The sequence below is a fragment of the Notothenia rossii genome (genome assembly GCF_949606895.1).
Source record: "Notothenia rossii genome assembly, chromosome: 5".
NCBI classification, from domain to species: Eukaryota; Metazoa; Chordata; class Actinopteri; order Perciformes; family Nototheniidae; genus Notothenia; species Notothenia rossii.
In genome coordinates, this window is record NC_136903.1 from 74,373,357 (window position 1) to 74,396,436 (window position 23,080).

A 23,080-nucleotide genomic window follows, 5' to 3' on the forward strand; every position below is an offset into this window, starting at 1 on the left:
GAAGTATTTTTAACACTGTAAGTAAGGGTTTTGTCTTGATAAGATAAAGATGAGACAATATATTAGTGTTTAATTGTATTTGTTGAGGAGCTGAAACATTTATCAGTCTACATTGACTAATTTATTGTCAGTATATTACTTCTCCACTACTTGTGTGAAACATGTACTCTTCCGACCATTGGGGGGCAGTGTTTGTGTTAGCAGAAGGAGTTTATAAAGGTTCCAGCTGACTGCAGGGCTGCTGCCATCTTTAACAGTCTTGGACATACTTATGGAAGTCAGCGACATTAAATCCAGCGACAGAAACCACCTACCTAGTACATCTCAAATTCTGAATTTCATACCGAGTATAGCCTTACTTATTATTATGCTGTCACATGCCAACATTCCTGTTACATCTTGTAAATATAATGTATAACAATGAATGGATCCATACACTGTCCAAAACGTATTTTTCCTGACAAAAAACCCTTCAATACAACAGTTATTTTCCTCATAAAATAAACATGCTCCCTAAGTCCCTGTAAATATTGGCCTGCCGCTACACTGCTTATACAAAGTAATTACTATCAAAACATTTTCTCTCTCCTCATATCTTCTGCCTTTAATCTGACCTGGCCTGCTTCCTCTACCCTACTCTGTTCTCCCTGATCAATAACCTGCTGTGTTGAACTGAACAGCACAAGGCGGCCCAGGGAATCAATGTTTTTCAAACTGTGGGTTTAAATGAATGTATGGCCGTTCCCCCTGACATCTGCAGCAGAACTGTTCTAGCTCCTGTGAGTCAGTCATCTTCTGCTGCACATCCTGCAAACAAATCTTCCAGAGGTTTCTGGAGTCCTGGAGAGATGTTGAGCTACAGTGCTCCCCTCTCTGACTGACACCGGGGCAGTCAGGGGTAACTGCCTGTCATAAATCCTTTTGACACACAATCCTTCTGAGAGCCCCATCGACTATTGCATTTTGTGAAATTTCCCCTAAAAACTCTGTCAAGATCCCAAAGCTATGTGTTAAAGTGTTGGTTGATTAAACATGTAGTATTATAATTAATATTTCCCCCAAAAAACCTTAAGTCAAACACTTAACAGGTAGCGGTTATTGTATGGCAGATATAAGGTTTACGGTCTTTACAGTATGTTGACAATCTTAGCTGGTTGCATCCTAACAATTAACTTGAACTTTGGCAAAGACTGGTGACACCTTATTATTTGTTTAGATCATAAACCAAATATTGTACAAATTAGAAATTTGACCTGATGATGGGAGCAGATAAAAACAGTTTGGGGATCATTCAAAATACAATAATTGATCCCGGAGGGAACATGAGTGTCCGCTTACAATTTCATTAGAATCCATCTAATAGTTGATGATGCAATTCCCTTAAAACCACAAATATCCGACTCATTGTGGAGCTAGAGGGAAAGTCGGAGGGTCAGCAATTTCATTAGCATACATTTTGTTAGCACCATGTCTTTGCAAAACTTTCTGAAAAATATATACAGTACTAGTTGCACCAGAGGATACGTTTGGGAATCACCAAAGGCAGAAGCTTAACCCTTTGGGGATTACAAATATCTAGACTCAATTTCCTTCCAATTCATCCAATGGTTTTGAAAATATTTCAGTCAGGGCCGAAGACTTGGACATGTTAAAACATGAACATAAAAGCTACTCTGTGCATAGATTGATACTCAAAGCTGATGATATTCAAATTATTTTACAGGTGGCATGCAGGCACGAGCAGCTATATCTGCTAAAGGCATATATGTGTGTGTTAAGAGAGAGTGGGAGTTTGCATCTGACAGATGGACAGCTCCAAAGTGCTGAGTCAGAGCATCCTACTGCTCACTACATCCCTAATCTCTGTGTTGTATGTCGTGACGGCTGACAATATACAATTACACCCACAGCCATGCCAGCAGACTAGGCATTTATTCATCTCCACTCAGCAAAAGAAAGGTAGAAATCAGCGTTAATGCAGAAATCTGAGTTGGAACAGCAAACAGGAGTGATGCTGAATTGTAAATTATATTTTCTTTACAGTACTTACAGAACTGTAAAGCAATAAGTGTTTTTTCCAAAGTGCAAGGCGCTATTTAATATGGTTTATTTATATTCCTGTTTGTCATCTAAACAGTATAGGATGCGCCTGAGCAGATACTAGGAGTTCCCCTCAAAAAACAGAACAGCCAACTGTGACAATGAAATATAGTTCAGTTTTATAAAGCCAAACAATGTCCGTTTCATTTACTGAGAGTCACCTTGAAGTGTAATAATAAGCGCACATTCAAATGTATAATTTAGAGAGTGCCTGCAAAGTATTTGCAGATTTCGACTAGGAAGAAAAATATATCATAATGAAAAAGGGAAACATTTTAAATCAAGAACCCAACAGGGTCATGGAATATATACCTAAATAATAATATATCTAAATTGTATATGATCAGCTATACAAGGATCTAACCTATGTTCTAGTAATGACAGCTATTTGATTTAATATTATGTCTTAAGTCTTTCACTTTAAACTGATGCAAAATGCTCAATGATATACAGCCTCTGTGTAATGATGACGTGAAGTCAGTGAGAGTCTGTAGACAGCCTTTCAGGGCAGGTAGTAAATAAACTATTCAGATAGATGAAAAGGCTGACTCTTCAACAGCAATGTCAACAAATGAACGCCTTTCAAATAGCACAAGTATTATAGTAGTAGTATAAAAAAAAATTCATTCAAAATAATTTTCAAAAACTAGATTTGTCAAGCTGACATGTGGGCATGAGATGAAAGGAATCAAACTGCCAATCCTGGATAAGTTCATAACCATGAGTGGACTACCTCCTGAGCCACAGCAGCCTGTAAAAACTGTGGATTCACCATCTTGTCTAATTCTCTTTTCATGAATCACCTGGCCTCCTTTCAAAGAAGAACACATCTTTATTGCATTCTCGCTTTTCGTGTAAGATGGACATTTTTGCACTGTTAGCACTGCACTGGTCTAATCTAAAGACGTGCTCTTCTGAAGAACAAGACACAAGCAGAATGTAAAACATCCTATCCCTTTAGCTTTGTTCCTTCATTCTCCACTCCCATTTCAATCAATCAAATTCAATCAGATTTGTTTTGTAAAGCCCAATATCACAAATGTGTCTCAGGGCGCATCATAATGTGTACACAGCATGAGACACTAAGTAGACATGGAAAAAACTCCCAAAGGAACCTCCCAATTAATGGGGAGTGTTCTTTCACACTGTACATGTTTTCCTGCTGTAATAGTTGAGACTCCTTATTTCATTACCTTATTTCCTCTGGCTTAAGCAGCAGCCATCTTATATGTTCACCGAGGGGGATGGTTACCACAGGAAAAACCGATGAGCTCTTTTAAATGTTCACATGATACTCCCTGAGTCAACTTGAGGTCACAATGTCATAACCTTTACTCATCATGTGTATGTGACTCCTGAAAGATCTGAACTAGATCTAAATACAATACTATTTAAAAACAATAATAATAGATGTCATCATAAAACGTCCTTTATTTATTTCTTAAATTAATTTATGTTTTCAGAAACGGTACCTTTAAATATGCAAATTCATGCTTCTTTGGGTGAATTTAAGGAACATCTTAATATCCAAATAAACAGTTTTGTAAAAAAACACAACGTATTAATATATATTTTCAATGTTTGGTTTTCGAACTCATTGAAAAAATGGCCAAAGCAGTCAAAACTGTCCATTGCATGACCATAAGGTTCTCGCTTTAACTCAACATACTGTGTGGGGTGCACACCTGCTTCGCCACATATGAATCAAGTGTGCCAACGACTAAATGTGACTTTACTTCTCCCACACAAGAGACAGACGGGTGGTGATGACTAAACACCACACATTGGCAGCTGGCACGACTACAAAGGGGAGAAAGCTGTGATCATGAATTCAAACATCACTGTCCACATTAACACTACAGAAGTAATGTATTGGACGTGTAAGAGACCCAACACCCTATACTTTACTGAGACACAGCAGTCCCCTCCAGAACAAATATTCCCCCTTTATAGCACTGTGAGATGTAACATTCGGCAGTACAGAGTAAAGATAAAATAAAAACTTGTCATGCCTTAGAGGCAAGTATCCATGCATAGCAAAGGCAGTGTGATGAGAGGAAGCTCAGCCTCCATTTTGGGGCTTATGTGTTGAATAGGGCTGACTGGGTGGCTGAGCAGCAGTGGTCATGACTCAGTCCGCTCTACATGTAGCTCACAGACTTCCCTCCAGCAGATTTTGTCCAGCTTCAGCATGACAAAACATTGTGCTTTATTCAAGTCAAATAGATTAACAGTATTGCCTGAGCCAGTTAACGGTATTGCCTGAGCCAGTAGCATAGTATATAAAAAATGCGTCCCGGGCTAGTTACCTCCAGTCTTGACCATCGACTGTCGTTTCTAAAGCTCTGAAGGCTACGGTTGGTATTTCACTGACAGTTCAGTTTGTGCTCCAATGAAACAGATGAAAGATAAACTAATGCCTGAGCGGCTTTATTTTTTCTAAGATGTTGTAAAAAGATGCACATATCCCCAGATCTTATTTTTTTAACAAAATAAATGATGCACTGCATTTGCTCAAGCTAATCGAGGCCTAAGGCACCTGATGCAATTGTAAAGGCTGCAAGAAGATGGATGTAATGATTGGCCTGAAATTACTCCATTATTAATGAGGCAATTTGCTCCTCAATCAGCCTCTCAAACCCTCCCACCGTAAGTATACACTTACATAAGGACGCCTCACAGCCCAGTATTCAGGATAGAAAAATACCAATTATAGTAACAAGGCACATCTGCCTTTTATTAGCCGGCATACTTCATTAATGAACCCAGCCAGGAGGAATATAAATATAATTCAATGCAGACAGAGTCAGAGCAAACAGAGATGGACAAGGCTGAGCATAAAATACAATAAAAAGAGTTCTTGCTTTGTATCGAGTACAAAAGACATGAAAGCCAATGCTATACGGCTTTCTTCTGTCGGACACATTCAGCTCCTACAGTGTATAAAGCCACGCTAAAAATATATACAAGGATTCCCGAAGAGTATTTAATCACACTGAACACAAGGAATAAGTGGCATGATGAATGGCTTGGACTTGTCAGTGGCAGAGCTGGTTAAGCTTGAACAGGCACATTCTACTCCCGAACACTGTCCCCATACATTTACATGAATCATAAAGATATAAAAGGATCAAAGTACCTCTGGCTCCCCTCTAGGGACCACCAGCAGGTAAATCTGAGAGGGAGAGCGCTCCACATCATTCCCTTCAGCAGCGTGACACTGCTTCAGGGCTGGCAGACTGCAGCTCTTTAACCTCCAGTCAAATCAGGTGCGCCACAATTGATCCGTTTTAAAAGGGGATGTTCGCATGCAGATATGTCCTGCACAAAGACAGGCAGGTCTCTTTTAAGGGTCACACTAATGGTGTCCTGCTGTGACCTTGAAGGGTGGAGTGACGGTATTGAGTGATGAGTGGCCTGCTGGCTGCTCAGGGATTTGCATCACTCAACCCCAGACAGACAGAATCGGAGACAGACTGGCACAGAAAAGACAGCCAGCTGGCAAATTTCAGAGTTAACGTTGCTTGAGACTTCGTACAATCAGCTGCATCATCTCACAGAACTGCTTAAAAAAACTAAAAAAACACTCAATCTAGCAAAGCACAGCAAATACCTCAGTGTGTCGTGCACTTTTCTGTGTCGCTGAAATCTCAAATTAAACCAAGAGCTGGCCTGTGAACAGATAACATTTATTCTCATATTGAATGCAAGTGCAGTAGGTTATTTAGCTTTATATCTACTTTGTCTATTGTTAAAACTTATTTTTAACTTGAATTAAAAAAATGTATTCCTAGGGCAATTAGGTGATGAAAGATAAATACATTTTTCTGCATATTGATAAGTTTCTACATTTAGTCACACACACTCAATCTTTTCTCAGCTGCAGCTCCGCAGATTTCTCAGCCTGAGACGGCGGGACACGGGGAGGCTGCGGGTGTGCGTGTGTGCTTGGGCTGGGCTCGGGCTGGGTTTCGCTGTGTCTGGCTGTCTCGCAGACACCACGCAGCAGCCAGGAAACAACACCAGTAATCCAGCTCACACTGTCCGCTCCTCGCAACGTCCCGCCAACACGGCACCCAGACCCCACGGCACCCAGACCCCACGCAGCATTCTCATCTGTTGTCATTGCTGGTGTCATTTTCTGGTTGCTAACAAACACCATTGTAACACATAAACACACATCAGAGCACAGTGGGATCATAGGGAGGGGGGGGGAGCAGGAGCTCCAACAAGGCGTGTACGACAGAGTGAATACACATACTATACAGAGATGCTGTATGAGAAACCAATGTGATTTTGGAACATTGAACAATGTAAATCTATTCTAGTAGACCTCAACAATGGAATTATGATCAGTAGAAATGGCCATGACATGGGACCTTTAAATATTTATGTGCGCAAAGAACTCTTTCCAGAAAGGTTTCACAAGTACTGAAAAACATGACTGAATGCAATAACACTCTGAACTCTGAGGATGGCAGTGGTCTATTGTAGATTGGAAGATGGTGAAAGCAGAGACACAGATCAAAGAAGACCATAGAGAAATAGCAGACAAATTGACTGCAGTGATGGATGGATTACAAGGGCTGAGAGGTTTGGTTTTACCTGGTTCTCTTCATGAGTGATTCTCATCTGCTCTTTCAGGATCGATGTGCGGGCAGCCTCTTCTTTCCTCATTATCCGCTCCTTCTTCAGCTCAGGACTCCAGAAGCTTTTGATGCTGTTGGTGGATGATCCAAGTTTGCTATCTTTCAGGTCAAGCTCCCGACGCAGCAGCTCATTCTCTCTCTGCATATCCCTGAGCTGGACCTGAAACTCCAGCAGCTCCCCCCCACTGCTCCGCACCGCCTGCCTCAGCAATGCGGAGGGCATCCCCTGGTGGTGGTGGTGGTGGTGCTGCAGCATGGAGAGGGAGCCCAGGTCACTGTAAGACAGCAGGTCGCCGTGGGGCAGCCCCACTGAGGCGATGTTGGGACTGCTGCCCATTGCTGTGACGCGGCCCCCGTACATGGCCCGGCTGGTAGCGCGTCCCAGAGTCATAGTGCCTTTCGGGTAGGTGGCAGTGGAGCCCAAGCCCTCGTGGTCGCTCAGGTACATGGGCCCCGAAGTAGCATAGGCAGCATTGAGTGACTGGATGTTCTCCATGGAGAGCGTCTTTCCCCCCGCACCACCCCCGCCCCCGCTGTTGGCCCTCCGATGGCCCAGTCTGGGGGACCTTGGCAGGCGCGGGGACCGTGCGGGGCTGCTCTCTATATGGCCTACAGCTCTGGCACTGCCGTACATGTCCTGTGAATCGGCGGTGTGGCCGCCAGAGGGTCCTTAATGGGAGCGTGCTGAAGTGAGACTGCTCTGACCCTCTGAAGCATACATGAGTGACTTTATTTCATGCCTTAATGGGTGGAACACTTCAAAGTCAGACCTGAGGAAACAGGAGAGAAGAACCTGTTAGATGAAAAACAACTGTTTGTATGTGTCAGATGACAAGAGCAGAAATAAACAGCAGGTTTCCCTGGGAACAAAAATTTGCCAGAAAGATGCTCAAGTTAGATAAATAGCTTTTAAGACTGTCTTACCCAACATCGTCAGCTAACTGTCAAAGTTTATGTGGCTCTTATATCAAATGGCCAAGGAATTTTCCCAGCATCATCCTGGTTACCCACTGGCCAACATTTATCTACATCCCATTAATACTATCAGGCCACACAGCTATACAACCACAGAGAACATCGGGTAAACTATAAACTAATTAAAACAGAGGATACAATATTATATCTTACAGTATATTGTCTTTTCTGGGTATTTTTATAATGAGAATCAGGCTTAATGTAAAACAACAAGCACACAGGTTATGCAGCAGCTAATTCTGTAAAGACCAAATTAGGAAAATAACAATTTGGCCCCCATTTTGATCAGTGATTATAGTGAGATTATAGAGATTATAACACATAACAAATAGTCAGAGAGCACCAGAGTGCACCAACATCTACCACGGTGTTGCACAAAACAATGTAATCATTACAATGTCCCCAACTCAGTGCAATAACAAATACAAATTCAGCTGTCATAATTAGGCCCATGGCCGATGACATAAACTAATCCTCTTCTGAATTGTATTGTCTAATAAACACATAAAACGTGCTTATAAAATAGCCAGGGGGCAATTATTTTGTAACCATGTTGTTGTGCAATTCACAATATGCTCTATAGTTTTACTAGCCACCATTTTATTAAAATGGCATAAATCATAAGATCCTAAAATAGTGCATAGCCTGCTGCCTAACAAGGAGCAAGGAATATGGATGGCTTAATTTTTTATGATTTAATAATGGCTTTAATACCGTACGAAATATTTCACTGTCTATAAAATATTGAAGCATGAGATGACACATAATGTCTGTTCCATTATTACATTATGGTAGAAATATTTGTAAGTACAAAAGTTGGATTAACAGCGAATGTTGAAGACAATGCTGACAGACCTTAATGATGTCACAGGCTGTCTGGTGACAAATAATATTGGATAGTCTGTGGACAAAAAAAATTAGACTCTTCCATCAAAGTGAACTACGGCACTTTTTCTCCTCGGGTGAAACTTGCTGCTCAGACCCAGTTGCCATGGTGACTATGCCTGGGCTAACGCAGATAAAACACCTCAGTCGTCTCACATGACGGAAGCATAAGTTACAAAAAAAGTGGCAAAACTAAGAGGGTGAGTGCTGCGGCAGTGTCAAGCTGACTTGACGGCCTGAAGGCCGCATGGAGAGCTTTCTTTGTAACAATCCCAATCACCCCTAATTTTCTTTAATGATACTGAGTGACAGAGGAAATTACAATTCATGTGTTAACAGGTTTCCTCTGTGTATGAAGTTTTGGATGACAAAAGCCTCAGTTGCACTCACTGAACTGTGTGGAAACACGTAGCTAGGAGGTAATCACTGCAGGCTGGCAAAGGAGGTCGGCCAGGACACTGTCATCACTGCTAGTTATATTAAGGTGTCTGAGTGGACAGGAACGTCCCAATATAAAATGGCGGAACAAATTATCTGAATTTGGATTGGACGGAGCATGTGTTAACATTTTGCTTTTATAGTATACAGTAAGAACAATGTACACTAACTTATTTGTTCTGTTTAGTTACTGAGATACACTGGCAAATTCAATAAAATAAAAAAAAACACATAGCTCTTATCTGCATTATTCAGTTTTTAAATAAAACGTCCTTTACAAATGTTAAACTTGCGTAAACTGTTGTTAAATTAGACTGATGGGTTCTATTATAACTAGAACTTCATATTTTCTGTATTATTGCAGGTCTGTAAAGTCTGGTAGGTAAATGTATTTGGAACAATAAAAAGATCCAGCAATTGGCAGAATAATTAAAAATATCTTATAATAAAAGGATAATTGACCAGCATGTTGTCTGTTGAGCCGCATAATAAAATGGTCCTATTTTCTCAGGACGAAACTGGTCTAACATCAGTCTACTTTAATTACTGTTCCTCTTTAATAAATATTTTCTGTGATACTATTTGTTTCTAGCCTTTTCCATGTTGCAACTGTTGTTCCTTCCTGTGATTCAGGCAGTAGCTTATTGGTACCCCTTTAAGTTGCCTTATCTTACCCTGAAAACGGTATAGATACAAAGCTTGTTTGTCAGCTGACACATTCTAGTAAGTGTTATTAAACTTCAGCTATGATTCAGTTATGTCGCTGCGTTTGTTATTGTGAACCACATCAAAATCAAGTTATGTGATGTGGGGAAAAGTAAAAAAAAGATTATGCCAACTGTGTAGCACGGGTGGGCCAGTGATCTGGGCTGTGTGCCATCCAACCACAACCTCCACTCTTTAATTCAAGCTTCATCTGTGTTAATTTTCATTTTCACCCTCAGCTATTTATTACATTTTAACGCATTTTAACAGATGCCAAAACATATCTAGGCTACTTCAGAAAAATCATGATGACAGGAAAACTCTGTTAAAATAAATGCTAACACTACAGACTTCCACTTTAACAAAATAAAAACACTGAACCTGGCTGTCTCAACAAAAGTAAACCATCTTCACTGTAATGTCTGTATTGTATATAAAATGTTTTAAATGTTCTATTTACCCAGCTGCATATTGTGCCTTAAGGGCTTTAGATGCATAGTCTGTCAAATGGGAATACTGATATGGTTTGAGCCAAAAGTAAAAGTGTACAGGGATGAGCTGCAAAATGTTTTTCAGTAATCAATTAATATTCTAATCCATGCAATGCCAGAAAAACTAAAAATTGCCCAAGGTGACCCATCATAATTATGTGTTTTTGTCTCTAGCAGTATGGTACCAGGGATCTTCGATTTTGAGTGTTTCGAAACAGATATATTCAACATCAACAAATAAAACGATTATGTACATATTGGACATCTAATTTAACATAATATGTTGTGTATAAATCCATAGCAGACAAAATCACGTTCTACACACATTTTCACACCACAGAGCAGTAAGGCTCATTTATTTTGTTGAGCAAAGCTAATTGACCAAAGTGCAATCATTAGATCATTGAAGAAAAAGTGATAAAACTGGAAAATTTGAGAGATGCCAGCTGAGAAGGCCAATTTGAACCCATAAGTAGCCTACAACTAAGAAAGGATACTGACAAATAAAAAGGTTAACTTTCATTGTTAGATATTTACCATGCAGCTTTATGTGGCTCTTGGCCATGATGTAACTGTCATTTGTGATCACTACTGAGGTATTAGTGAGTAAATACAGTTAATAACACCCAAAGTCCTGTCAGCAAATGCCAGTATTACTACAGGCCACTGATGAAATGATCACTGGCAATTCAGAGAGCAGTGGTGCATTAACAGATGGGAGGATTCAGATGTTCTGACACAAAGATTTCACCAAAGGCGATGCTGGGTGTATCTGTGGGGTTAGGGAGAGTCTTTTTCTATAAGGCGATCATGACATTTTGAAAGCCAGCATGCAGGCATTTTGTTCCAACTCTTTCCAATCTGAATAAGACTACTAATTAGAAGCAGTGATCTTTGACTGTGAGAACATGCTTTTGAGGTCAGAACGCATGTCTAGGGCGGACAAAAGGGATTTTTCTAAAAATAGCCTTTCCAATGGGTTGATAATAAAGGCATTTCATCTGAAAAGAAATGCCAGGCTGTTCAGTGCGGTGCACTGCTACTTGAGCAAGTGCAACACATGCAGCCTCCTCATCACGTATTACTTACTACACAGCAATACCAACCCCGTGCTACCCACAGACTTAAATGATTGGATGATAAAATACAAGTGTGGGTCTTCTTGAAATAGCCGGATCACCAGTCCGCCACAATTCAATATTCAACAATAGTCCTGCTTTGAAATGGCTTGCGAATGCAAAAAAAGCCTCTCGTATGACACGACCTCGGCAGATGTTTATCTTAATTAGGCTACACACTAAGGCTTCCGTTTGCAATTCAAATATTTACTCTTATGTTTGCTTACTGGTGATGTAGGCTGACTAACATTTGATGCAGCATAGGAGGCACGACAGACCAATTGACAGCTCATTGGGCCTACATTTTCGATGGCTCCGACGTGGTGTGCGTCGAGCACCTGATAAACCAATGAAATATTATTCTTACCCGAGGTAGGGAAGCCCACTGAAACCTTTATTTTGAAATACGTCGCTGCACTATCGTTTCCACACGGCTTTAAAGTACAAATTCCAGGTATCAAGTCAGCACTGACTGGCTGTGTCTATGCACATCGACGACCACCGGAATGGCTTTAAATGCACGTAGCCTCTGCTTCTAAAGCCAGAACGCTCACAATACGCCCGAAAAACGAAAGGACACACGTGCCAACACTTCGAAAAAGAAACGCGGACAGACTGTGTGTAAAATAAAAGAGGCAAATGTACCTTGCTCGATGTTAATTCCTCTCCTTCACCGCTTGAGATGGCATCTTGACGCCTCCATTCACCGGAGCAGCTTCTGAGCATCCTGCGCTGTCATTGGGCAGCGGCTCTCTCCTCCTCTACACACAGGAGCAGCATCACAGAGGCAGCTGGCAGCAGGGGATGGGCGGAGGAGATGCGGGAGCGGCCTGCTCTCAATTTCTCATCATCTCGGTGTTGAATGGTAATTATTGACAAAGTCACCACACAATAATCAAATATGTTTCAGTTTGTTATTTGAGTTTCATAAATGTTGTCTCTTCAATGGCTGTTGTTATCTTTCATTCATTTACAGGTGCCCGGAAACACTGTGATGTAGTTACAGTATGGGTAGGAGGGCCTTATTCAAAATGAGATAAGTGGCTTTGGATCAGTCGTCAAATCATGGGTAGAGCCGGCAGAAGGATTTTCGATGGGTTATGTTTTGCCCTTTATTTGGACTCTTAGGCAGCCCTTCTTACCAGCTGTGCATCACCCATATCAAGACATTCTGACTTATTGCTGTAGGTATACGGTTGGGAGGGGACTATAGTGTGCCAATCTTAGTGTGGAAGAGGGATTTGCACGCCTGGCAGGCTCAACTCTGGGGTGAAAAATCCTCAATATTTTCATCCTGTCATTTCTTCCTCCATACTATTGCACATCTGATCCACTTAATTCTTATTGGCTGAGTAGAAGAAGAAACAGAATTACCCCAACACCACTTGCAAAGTGGATCAAGTAAGCAGGGGTGGATAATAAAAGCTTGTACCACTTGGGGAGACTTGCCTTCTTGCAGACAGTTAGACGGGTGAATCGATCCCACTCTCATGTCAGTTAAATATGAAACTATAGCCAGACTTAAGCATAGCTTAGCATAGAGACTATAACAAGTCAGTCTAAATCTGTATAAAGGGAGCGCTATCCACCTAAATAGCAGTCAAAATTGTTAAAGGAAAGGTCCAACTGTCAATGGTAAATAAAAGCAATACATTCCTCATTATGTGCTATGTTGTTCAGAACGCTAAGTTTGCAGGTGCAAAATCTGTTGTCTTTCCCCCCGCATCCAGCATTGTCCTTTGATGTGACAGTAATTTAACTAGCTATATCTTAACAGTGTAAAAGAAAAAATAGGTGCAAATAATGTTCCAGAAAAGGGTACATTAAACAGTGTTTTGACTGAGTCGATATTCATTCTAGCCACAGTTTACGGCCCAAGGAATGACAGAGGCTGCTGCTGGATTTGCTGTGAAGAGGATACAGCTGGTGAGACCCCCAGGGTGTCAGATGCTGGCATGCAATGCTTCCTGGTATATGTAGGTATGGCTGGCACGGCTTAACAAGCAGAACTCTGCTTTCTCTGTTAGTAAAGCACAGAATGAGAAATGTATTGCTTTAATTCACATCCACAAAAAGCTGGTAGTTTCATGTTTGCAGTCGGCTTCAAAATTGTATTTTAATCTTCTCATTTAACTTCCAGCAAGAAGTAAGTCTATTTCTGTAAAATGTCAAACTCTTTCATCTAGTTCGAAATGCAAGTAAAGCAGAACTGCGAAAGGTATTGTTTTAAGTACATGGGGAGTGACCGGAGTGACTCAAGCAAAAAGCAGTGACGTATGGTGATGTCTTTTATAAAACAATAAACCAGCTCTTTTCCTGTATTCAGACTGTCAACATTATGAGACAGTAACCACAGTGAGCAAGTCTGATGGAGGATTTTCTGTCGCAGTAGGAATCAATCTGAACTAATGACATCAAACACTGTGACTTAACAATGAGATGAGCACGTCCTTCAGAAGTGTTCAAACAAACAGCCCTGGAGGGTTTTCAAAGCTGAAACAATGCCCCTGGATCCTTTCTTCCATCCGCTTTTGCCTGCCTTCAGGCGTCCTGGAATTATCGAGACTTTCTCCCATTTTGCATTGTAAACACTGATGCTGAGTGAGCTTGACAGGGCCCAAAGGAGAAGCATCAGCATTTCTGTGTCCTGAACACACAGACAGTCTCTCAGTTGTGGTTTTTTTTTCTCTCCTGCACATTGTTATATGAACATGCCGTTTGGGCTCCGTTGATTGAATACCTCTTTCTTCTATGTGGTATTTAGATTTCAGTTACAGGCAGAATGTGAGTGGCAGCTGGTTAGGTTTGCTTGTCCCTTGCAGGGTTCATGGCAAGTCTTGGCTTCTTATCCCTCTCAAATTGTATATTTATATAAATATTAGTAAAGTTAAAAGTGTACAACAAAGTCCTTTTAGCCATGGGACACAGCATCTTAGTCACAGCGCCTTAGACACAGGAACGAAGCAGGACATCTTCCACAGCACAGAGATCCTCTGAAGACTCAGGCCCATGGTGAAGCTCTTGGTGCTATCCTTGTAGGCCAAAGCAGCCCAGAAGCCATTAAAGGAAATGTTAAAAACATTGTTGATGGAAACATTTATTTTTTAAAGCCCTGCATCACTTGGTTATCAGCCTGCTTGGATTATTTTAAAATACACTAGACAACAAATGCTTATATGACTGCATGACAAATAATGATGTTCACAAATTAAAAGAAAATACATTAATGTCTTATTGTGAAGGATACAATAACAAGAGGCGGGACAACAACTAGCCTATAACAGTTTCTCTCCACAGCTGCAAAAGTTAAAGAGAACTTTACTTTTAATAAATAATTTAACATTTCCCGCAGTTTAAAAAAGGTGATAACCTGACTGAGCACATACCTGATATCAATCTGCTGTTGAATTTCTCCAGTCCAGGTTACATTAAATGCGCAGTTTGGGTGTCTGCTCCTACGAGAAGCCCTATTTCATCGCGTTGTTCTGGTGCTTTGAGGTTTGGTGATCCTCTCAACAAGATGCTTGAGATCCTGAAAGTCTATGACCAAAAGTTATTATCTCCGCCGCATACCAATTATGGGAAGCACAACAGAGTCCATGGCAAGCTAGGAGGTTTTTTCCTGTAAAACCACTCAATGTAAAATCTGACTATTCATGCAACCATTCATCAGAGCTGGTTTGTAACAATGTCCCACGGCTGATCGGCACCAAGGTGTTTAAACTCATGTTTTTTCATAGTGACCAAACTTTTGATGTTGTTATTATGGTCTCAAAATCGTATTAACATCTGTAAAAGTAATTCACTTCTGCTAACTACTGCAGTATTTGGCAAACAGCCAATCAAATCGCAGTTGGGAAACAGGTAATTAATACCACGTGACATTACATTTGTGCCATCAACTTTCATTGGCATAGGCTTTGAGCATGCGTACTGTTTTTTGCCCAAATTATTTAATTGTACAAGGATAAGACACGGGTACTTAAAACTGTGAGCGGCATCTTCTTATACACCATTTTAAAGGGTTTAATACTAATGTATAACAGAAGCACTTGAGGTGGTTTATGCCATGCAATTATCCAAAGTTATATTTATTTCTAAATTGATGTATTCAAGATTATTCAACCTTTATTTAAGTGAGACAGCAATGCTCCACAAGGAAAAACCTTATAAAAATGCACACATGCCTGGAAAAGGATTGTTTCCTTATTAGAGTGTTGCGTATTGATTATACAGTCTGTATAGTGGCAATCACGCAAATTAAGACTGTGAGTGGCAGGTGGGCGAGGAAAACCTGAGCCGTGATTCCTCCGTGATTCAGCTTAATTCGAAGAGATTGGCTCAACTGGGGATGTGCAAGTGCACTTTGGCTGTAGTAGCAATGACAAATAATTAATGAATTTGCAAAATGAGTCATTCTCCGTTCCTCTACCTCTCTGTGTCACACTTCTTATCACTTGAGGCTGAGTCACAATGTTCCTCAGATGTCATCCCTGATGGAAATGACCTGTTAATCTTCAGATGCTGAAGCTCTCGTCATGGCTTTCAGGAAATGGATGAATGCAAGCCTCGCAATTATAGTTTAATTCATGCTATTGAGAAGAGGATGTCTAGGTCAAGAGATGTATAATTGAGGACAGTTATGAAAAACCATTAATCAACCTGTTGTATAAAAACATTCCCTTGCTCTTAATGAGAGATGGGACATAGTTGGCTCAGTTAAAAGACTGTTGTTTCAAAAGAAAAAAACTGAAACAGAGAAATGTCTATTAAGTAACAAAGAGTGACCTCCAACAGTCTTTGAGGAGGGTTAATCAGCACATTTATATATCATGATGTGAAATACGCTTCAATAGACCTGAAGGGGGAAACAAGTTAGACACCTGTGCTGTAGAGTTGGCTGTCAGGCCCAGCAATAAATCCTTGTTAGATCAAAGATTGAGCACTTAAGGCTTCACAACACTTTCATTTATGAGTCAGTTAATACAGAAGCTTTAGTGGTGTTTTAACCTTCGTTGACCTATGTTGCGATCATCTTCAACACAAAATATATCTTGTATGAATGAAGTCCTCATCGCTTTCTTTTCAAATTGCTTTTGTGCGATTGGTTATTGTATGGTACAGCAGGGTCAATAGCTCTCTTGAAACTGGCACTTTCCATTTTGTTTCTCGTAGTTCAACTTCACAAGTAAGAAAAGAAGAGTCTAAATCTTTGAAATACCATCGGATATTTCTTCCCGAGATTCTGCTCATATTTTAAGGCTTGGAGATCTGTCAAGCTTTCATAATTTAAATTCATAGTAGTCATAGTACAGAGACTGACTTCATTAAAGAAACCCTTGACCTTGTTTTAGCCGCATAATTAGGTGAAAGTTCAGGTCAATCTTTTCACATCTTAGCGTAGTTTTTGAAAAAATGATGACCATATGATTGACCTTTTAAATGCAGGATTAACATCAAGGATATAGCATTTACATTAACATTTATATTGGTTTTATTAGGAATTTTTACGCTTCGCTATTTTGAGATAGATGTTCATACATACAGTATATTATTGATTTCTGAAGCCAAATGACAGCCTAAATGCTTTGATAATATTTCCAAACCCTTTCCAGACAACAACCCCAACTCAAGACTTTAACTTGGTTCATAATGAATTCAAGAGTCTGCCTACCAACATGACTTCAGCTGCAAAAGGTACCATTTCTAGTCTTTCCTTGTTTCCACTCTTGAATACCATTAGTACTTCGTACAGTAATATATTACATTTGACAGTTAACACAACTTGCTTTTTCAAAGTAGGAACATTTCAATTTTTTTAAATAGAACATATCTTTTAGAGGTAAATGTATAAAAATAGTTGGTTTATCCTGCTTCCACTTATGTATCTAACCAGATGAGGGCAGCAAAGATCTGCAGATGTAACCATTACTGTTATGCTTTGCTCTGCGGATATGAAGGCTGCAGAATGGGTTGTGTTAACTGGTCTTTGAGAGTACAACTGCCATATTAAAAAAGAAACAAAGTTGTACAGAGCCTTTTGTGACTCTAGAGGAAGATGCTTGACATCTGATAAATGACATCAAAATATGTCACTTGAGTCAACATTGGTTGGTTCTTAGGATTACAGGTCTGAAAATAAAACAAGTCTGAAAATAAAATACATTTGGGAATCTGTAGCTTACCATGTCCGTTTGTGGCTAACTGCTCAATACTACATAAGCCGCTATAGCACAACACAAAAGAAAACACAAAATGTCCCCAACTGAAGGGTCTATGATCGAGTTGCATTGTGGATAATGTAGGTTTTGTCAAGGGTGAAAATTCAAGGATACCTCTGTTTTCTAGGTATACATTTCGATATTGTTTTTTAAAAGAATACATAATTTTGCACTGTTTGCATTTACCATAGGCTATATTCAAACATGACTGAAGACACGGAAGATGGATGGATGGATGAATATTCCAATTATCTCTCTCTTCCTGATACAAACATGCAGAGTGAGTCACACATCTGACACACTAACACCTCAATTTCTTTGCATTGGCAACTTCCCCTCTCGCTGCTCCTGCTCCCCTCCCACCCACTATAAGTCATCACTGCTTCAGCGAATACATCCTGGTCTTATCTGAACAGTCTTGTTGAATTCAAATGTTTACTCTTGAGCTCTCTTCAGTCTGCAGCAGAGCTATGTACAACTTACCCAGTGTCGCTATCAGCACTGCAAGGAAAAAGGTGACATGCGCGCACACACGCGCGCACACACACACACACACACGCACGCACGCACGCACGCACGCACGCACGCACACACACACACACACACACACACACACACACACACACACACACACACACACACACACAAAGACTGAAGACAATAACCACACTATATTCCTTTTCTTTTTATTCTTCTCTTTGTTTGGAAATTGCAGGGTCAATATTTTCATTAATCACATTACTTGACATGATGCACCAAAATTTACTCTATCTGTTTACAGGAATACACTGAATAGAACACAAGGTTTCACAATGGATACACGACTGACATTTTGCCCATTGCACTTACAACAGTGAATGACATTTTCCAGATTTTTTGTTTCATTTTTTTTTCACTGCATCCCTTTACCCTCATCACCTTGCAGATCATATCCATTTAATCGAAGACCTCCTGATGCCTTTCAAAGGCATTCTGCTCTGCAAATGCTGAGGAGGGTCCTTTTTCTTGTTCTACAAACACAATATGTATAGAAACTATACACAGACTGAATATGTTTCTGAACACACGTTTTATTCCACTGTTGTAAACAGTCAATACAAGTCAGCCACATATACTATGCTTATGCAATAATAATCATTATTATCATTAGTTTCATCATCATCCTCATTATTGTGGTAATAAATATTCTTTTTATACACAAAAGTTGGCAGCAAATACGGCATGGGGATGCACATGACAGCCGTACTCAGAACTCAAAAGCTGTACAGAAGAATGATTTTGTATTTACAGTAAGAATGTGTGTCAGTCAATCAGACGGCTGCACTAAAGGCTGTTTTGTCTCGTGCACCTAATATCGGCCAGATAGCATTTCCACCTCTTGCTTTGATTTAGGTCTTACACTGTTCAGTTGGAGGCACTGTTATGTAACCTCCATATTTCTGCGTTTCATTGAGCAACTAATGCTTCCAGTCAGGCTTGTGCTTTCAAAATGACATGCCCTGATTGGTGAGTGACTGGCTGAACATTTTACTCATCAATATTCTCTACGTTGGCCTGTGAAAGTCAAGGTTCGTTAGGCAAACCTTGGTGTAATCATGCCTTACCTTTTTTTAATTCAGGTACACTTCCAATAATATAAGATCCAATCATGCACCTTTCCAATGGCTTGGCTGCTGAGTGATTTAATCAACAATGAAATATCCATTAGAAGCATTCCATTCACCCCACAGATTATACTGACACCCAATATGTACATTGACAATTATTAATGAGAAGTGCTGGCCATCTGTATCACAGGTTTATAGCAGCACAGACAGTCACTGCAAGCCAAACACTGAGGAGCCCATGTCAGCCAAAACGCACAAAAACTGAATGAGGGCTTACAAACAGCCAGACAAAGCCAAGCAAACCCATGCTTCAAAGCAACATGATGGTGGACATTCAAAACCGACAGTCTACACAGTTTACCCTTTGGCAACAAGTCCCCTGTGTGGGGAATGAGGGGTCAAAACATGCCACGAAAATAAAAACAATTCTAGTTCAATATTAAAATTCATACAGACAAGTTGCTAAGTAAAAACATTTTCATGACCATTTTTTCTTTCTTTTTTTTTTACTATTTTAGTTCATACTTTTGTTGTTTTCTTGTGAATAGAGTGATGATAATAAACTGCTTTAGGCAGAATCACTTCCAGGTTCAAAATGAGTCATTGCATAGAACATTTGAATTGATAATTGCTTTCATCCTCTCTATTATCTGTATGCGTGTGTGTGTGTGTGTGTGTGTGTGTGTGTGTGTGTGTGTGTGTGTGTGTGTGTGTGTGTGTGTGTGTGTGTGTGTGTGTGTGTGTGTGTGTGTGTGTGTGTGTGTGTGTGTGTGTGTGTGTGTGTGTGTGTGTGTGTGTGTATATATATGTGTGTTTGTTTGCAGAAATAGAGGCAGTGGGCCCAGCTAGTTAGTGAGATCACCTTGTTGGTGAATTGGTAACCTCATTATTAAGCAGGATATTAGCAGGTCTATTTGGTGGAGAACACAATTAACCTTGGCTCTTGAGTGTAACTATGGTGCAAAGTGTGTGATGTGCAAAGTGTCTGTGCATATTTGTTTGCAAGAGATAGAGAGAGTGTCTGTGTGAGTGTGTTCGTACCTGCCTGCATGCTCTTATGCGTCTGCACATAACATGCACCTGTGGACATAGTACTGTGGTTGTAAACCCTTTGACAAATTGTATTACGGCTATTTATCGACAGAAGTGTTTGATATTTCCCATCACTAATTCAAACAACATTTACACAATTGTGCTATATACCATTTTCTGCATGCTATTGCTTTTAAAATTAACAAGCAAATTATTTGATGCAAGAAAACAGCTTAAAACCAACAAAAAGTGAAAAATATAAAGTTTTACCAAAGAAAAACACAGAACAAAAAACTCACAGGAGAGTGATTCCATAAATACACAAAAAAATTACATAATTAGAACTCTTATTTGTTTTATGTACATACAATAGTATACAGTTGTGTAAAAAGAAATGCATGATGACATGGACATTTTAAAACATATGAGGTATACAAGTAAAAACATGTACTGAATAAGGCTCTTCCATTCAGTGAATATCAGGCAAAAATGAAGAGAAACTAAAAGATGAGACAAATCAATAAAAAAGATAAAGTCCCATCTGGGGCTTTATCCTTTTCATAGTCAGCCCCGGATAATTATAGTTGGCTCTGGTGCTGACTATAAAGATGGCTTTGCGATGGCTAATTAAAAGCCGTGGCCACTCTCTCGTTTGGTCCTCTCATCTGTGTGAATCTCACACTTGTGGGCACACTGGTAGTTCTTCCTTCCCTAAAAACCTACAGCTGATGACTAGTGGCATCTCTCAGGTGTTGAAAACGTATTTATATGGACTTCTTTTTTTCTTTTTTCAAATCTTTGTGCGTTCATTCTCATGTCCACATTTACACAATGTATTCTGTAGACATCAAAACAAGAGGAGGAGAAATAAAAACACATTCAAAGAAAGGGTCAAATTCCCTATACTGGAATGTACTGCAGAGATCCGAGAAACCAAGCGTTCAAGAATTGTAGTGGAGTCATTAAGTTGGTTGTCATTGCCGTGATACACCTCGTCTACTCCAGGTATGTGGTGTCATTGTTGTGGGTTAAGATCGGTATCTTTGATACGAGGAAAACCTATGAAAATGTGTCTTAGTTTTTTTCACTTTGTTTTGCATGAAGAGGCTGTGAAGAAGTCAATAAAAAAAATCATATATCCTTGCCAGATGTGTACTCCTCAGACATGAGTGGTGTTCCATCAACATCCCTGTGGAGGGCGCTGTGGGGCTTCCTTTATTGAACGTTTTTTTTAGAGCCATGCACGACCAAATATGCTGAATCTCTCCCATGATATCCAGGTGCCTCAGTTAACGGGCCTTTCACTGTCACAGAAATCCCAGGAGACTTTCTCTAAGAGAAGAGAGGGGGAAGCAGACCACGAGTCCCCCTTCCCCCTGTCTTCTCCATATCCTCATTATTGACTGTTCTCGTCGTCCTGAAATAAAAACAGTGAATATGCAAAGATTAGCAAACATTAATTAATTTCAAAATACAACATTCTTCAGATCTGATGGACACACACAATCATGCTGCAAAGTAGACTCAACCAATATAAATGAAATATAAATATATATATAAAAAAATCTGCATGTTTTGGACTTGCTCACTACACGGTGTAACACAACTTTCATAGACCACAACCTTCTGTAATGTTTAGGTTACAGGTCTGCAGGCCTACTCTCAATTACTTCCTGTGACATTCCAGCCAATCACAGCCTGGCTGGTATTGGCAGTAATCCACAGGGCTGAGCAGGCTGGCCTCCTGCTCAAAGAAGCACTGAATCGGGTTTATCTCTACACTACCCTACTAAATCCTGAGACTGGCCAAAAACAGATGAATTGATACAGCTACTGAGTGTCGACATAGCAGCTGATTGATAGACTTTCACAAGAATGAGCAAAACCCTCATCCAGTAGTGCCAGTCACATTGCGTGCTCGGACAGGCACTAAATAAAGTGCATGGAAAACTGTTTTATTTTGCTGCTGTAGTTCTGCTTCATTGAGCAGAATTAGTCCGTAAGCTTATTCTACCATCTAATGAGTGATGCTTACCATGAGTCAGTGTGTGTCATTCTGTGTGTCTGCATGTATTCTTGTTCCTGTGAGTCTTTGCGTGTGTGACATTAAAGCAAAGCCACAGTTAGCCTTCTCAGGCTAATTACAGCCTAGTGTGCTTGGCCCAGATTATTAGGTGTGTGTGGAGTCAGAAGGTAAACCATACTAGTGCCGACCTCTCTTTTTCTTGGCTTTGGCCTCGGACCTCTGTACCAGAAAGTTCAATTGGACTGTTACTTTAGTAACCTGACCTGACACAGGGTGAACCAATAATAGAAAACGCTGAAACAAAGAAAAGAAAAAAACAATAACAGAACCAAATTCAATCAACCCATAATTCAGCAAGGCAAACACAGATACATGAGCACACACACACGAACACACACAGATGAATGTGAACAGCTTTTAGTTACCATTGGTCCAATGAGGCATCAGACGTCTCCTCAATCATCGTTCTTTCAGCCCTCTTCAGCCCTCTTCAGCCCTCTTCAGCCCTCTGCTCATGTCTTGAAACACCGTGCTGACAAAGCGATCACCCTTATTTAATTCACTTCAATCGTGTGCCCATGTCTGGGGAATTCAATGCTGACAAGGCATCTTTTGATTCCAGCTCTGTTCAGTAATTTGGGGTAAGGGAAAGGTACAGCGGATAAGTCAGAATATACACTTACAGAATTTAATCAGTCATCACTTTGTTTGAGTCTTCTCATTATGCAATTACACACTATGCTAATCTATGTAAAGATCCAGCTGATTAAACACTTAATCAATAAATCAAAGTGTTACAGTAATCTGTGTTTTTTCGCAGTTTGGAGTCACTC

At 40.2% G+C, this 23,080-nt stretch overlaps 2 protein-coding genes across 9 annotated transcripts in view; both read right to left on the bottom strand.

The window, feature by feature from the left end:
• The window catches only part of erc2 (ELKS/RAB6-interacting/CAST family member 2), a 34,337-nt gene extending 22,183 nt beyond the window's left edge, over positions 1-12,154 (bottom strand). For 6 of the 7 annotated variants that reach the window (XM_079681268.1, XM_079681271.1, XM_079681270.1 and 3 more), the window contains exons 1-2: positions 12,007-12,154; positions 6,706-7,519 (exon numbers count right to left, since the gene is read on the bottom strand). In XM_079681268.1, the coding sequence (XP_079537394.1) occupies positions 6,706-7,383 (678 nt within the window). In that variant the 5' untranslated portion in view covers positions 7,384-7,519; positions 12,007-12,154. Of the gene's footprint in view, positions 1-6,705; positions 7,520-11,728; positions 11,885-12,006 lie in introns of those variants that run through there. The other variant, XM_079681266.1, reaches the window with a different exon arrangement.
• Positions 12,155-19,890: 7,736 nt separating this feature from the next.
• Positions 19,891-23,080, bottom strand: part of bsnb (bassoon (presynaptic cytomatrix protein) b) — a 57,648-nt gene continuing 54,458 nt past the window's right edge. For both annotated transcript variants that reach the window (XM_079683406.1, XM_079683407.1), the window contains exons 12-13: positions 22,673-22,871; positions 19,891-21,638 (exon numbers count right to left, since the gene is read on the bottom strand). The gene's annotated coding sequence lies outside the window, so the exon portion shown is untranslated. The remainder of the gene's footprint in view (positions 21,639-22,672; positions 22,872-23,080) is intronic.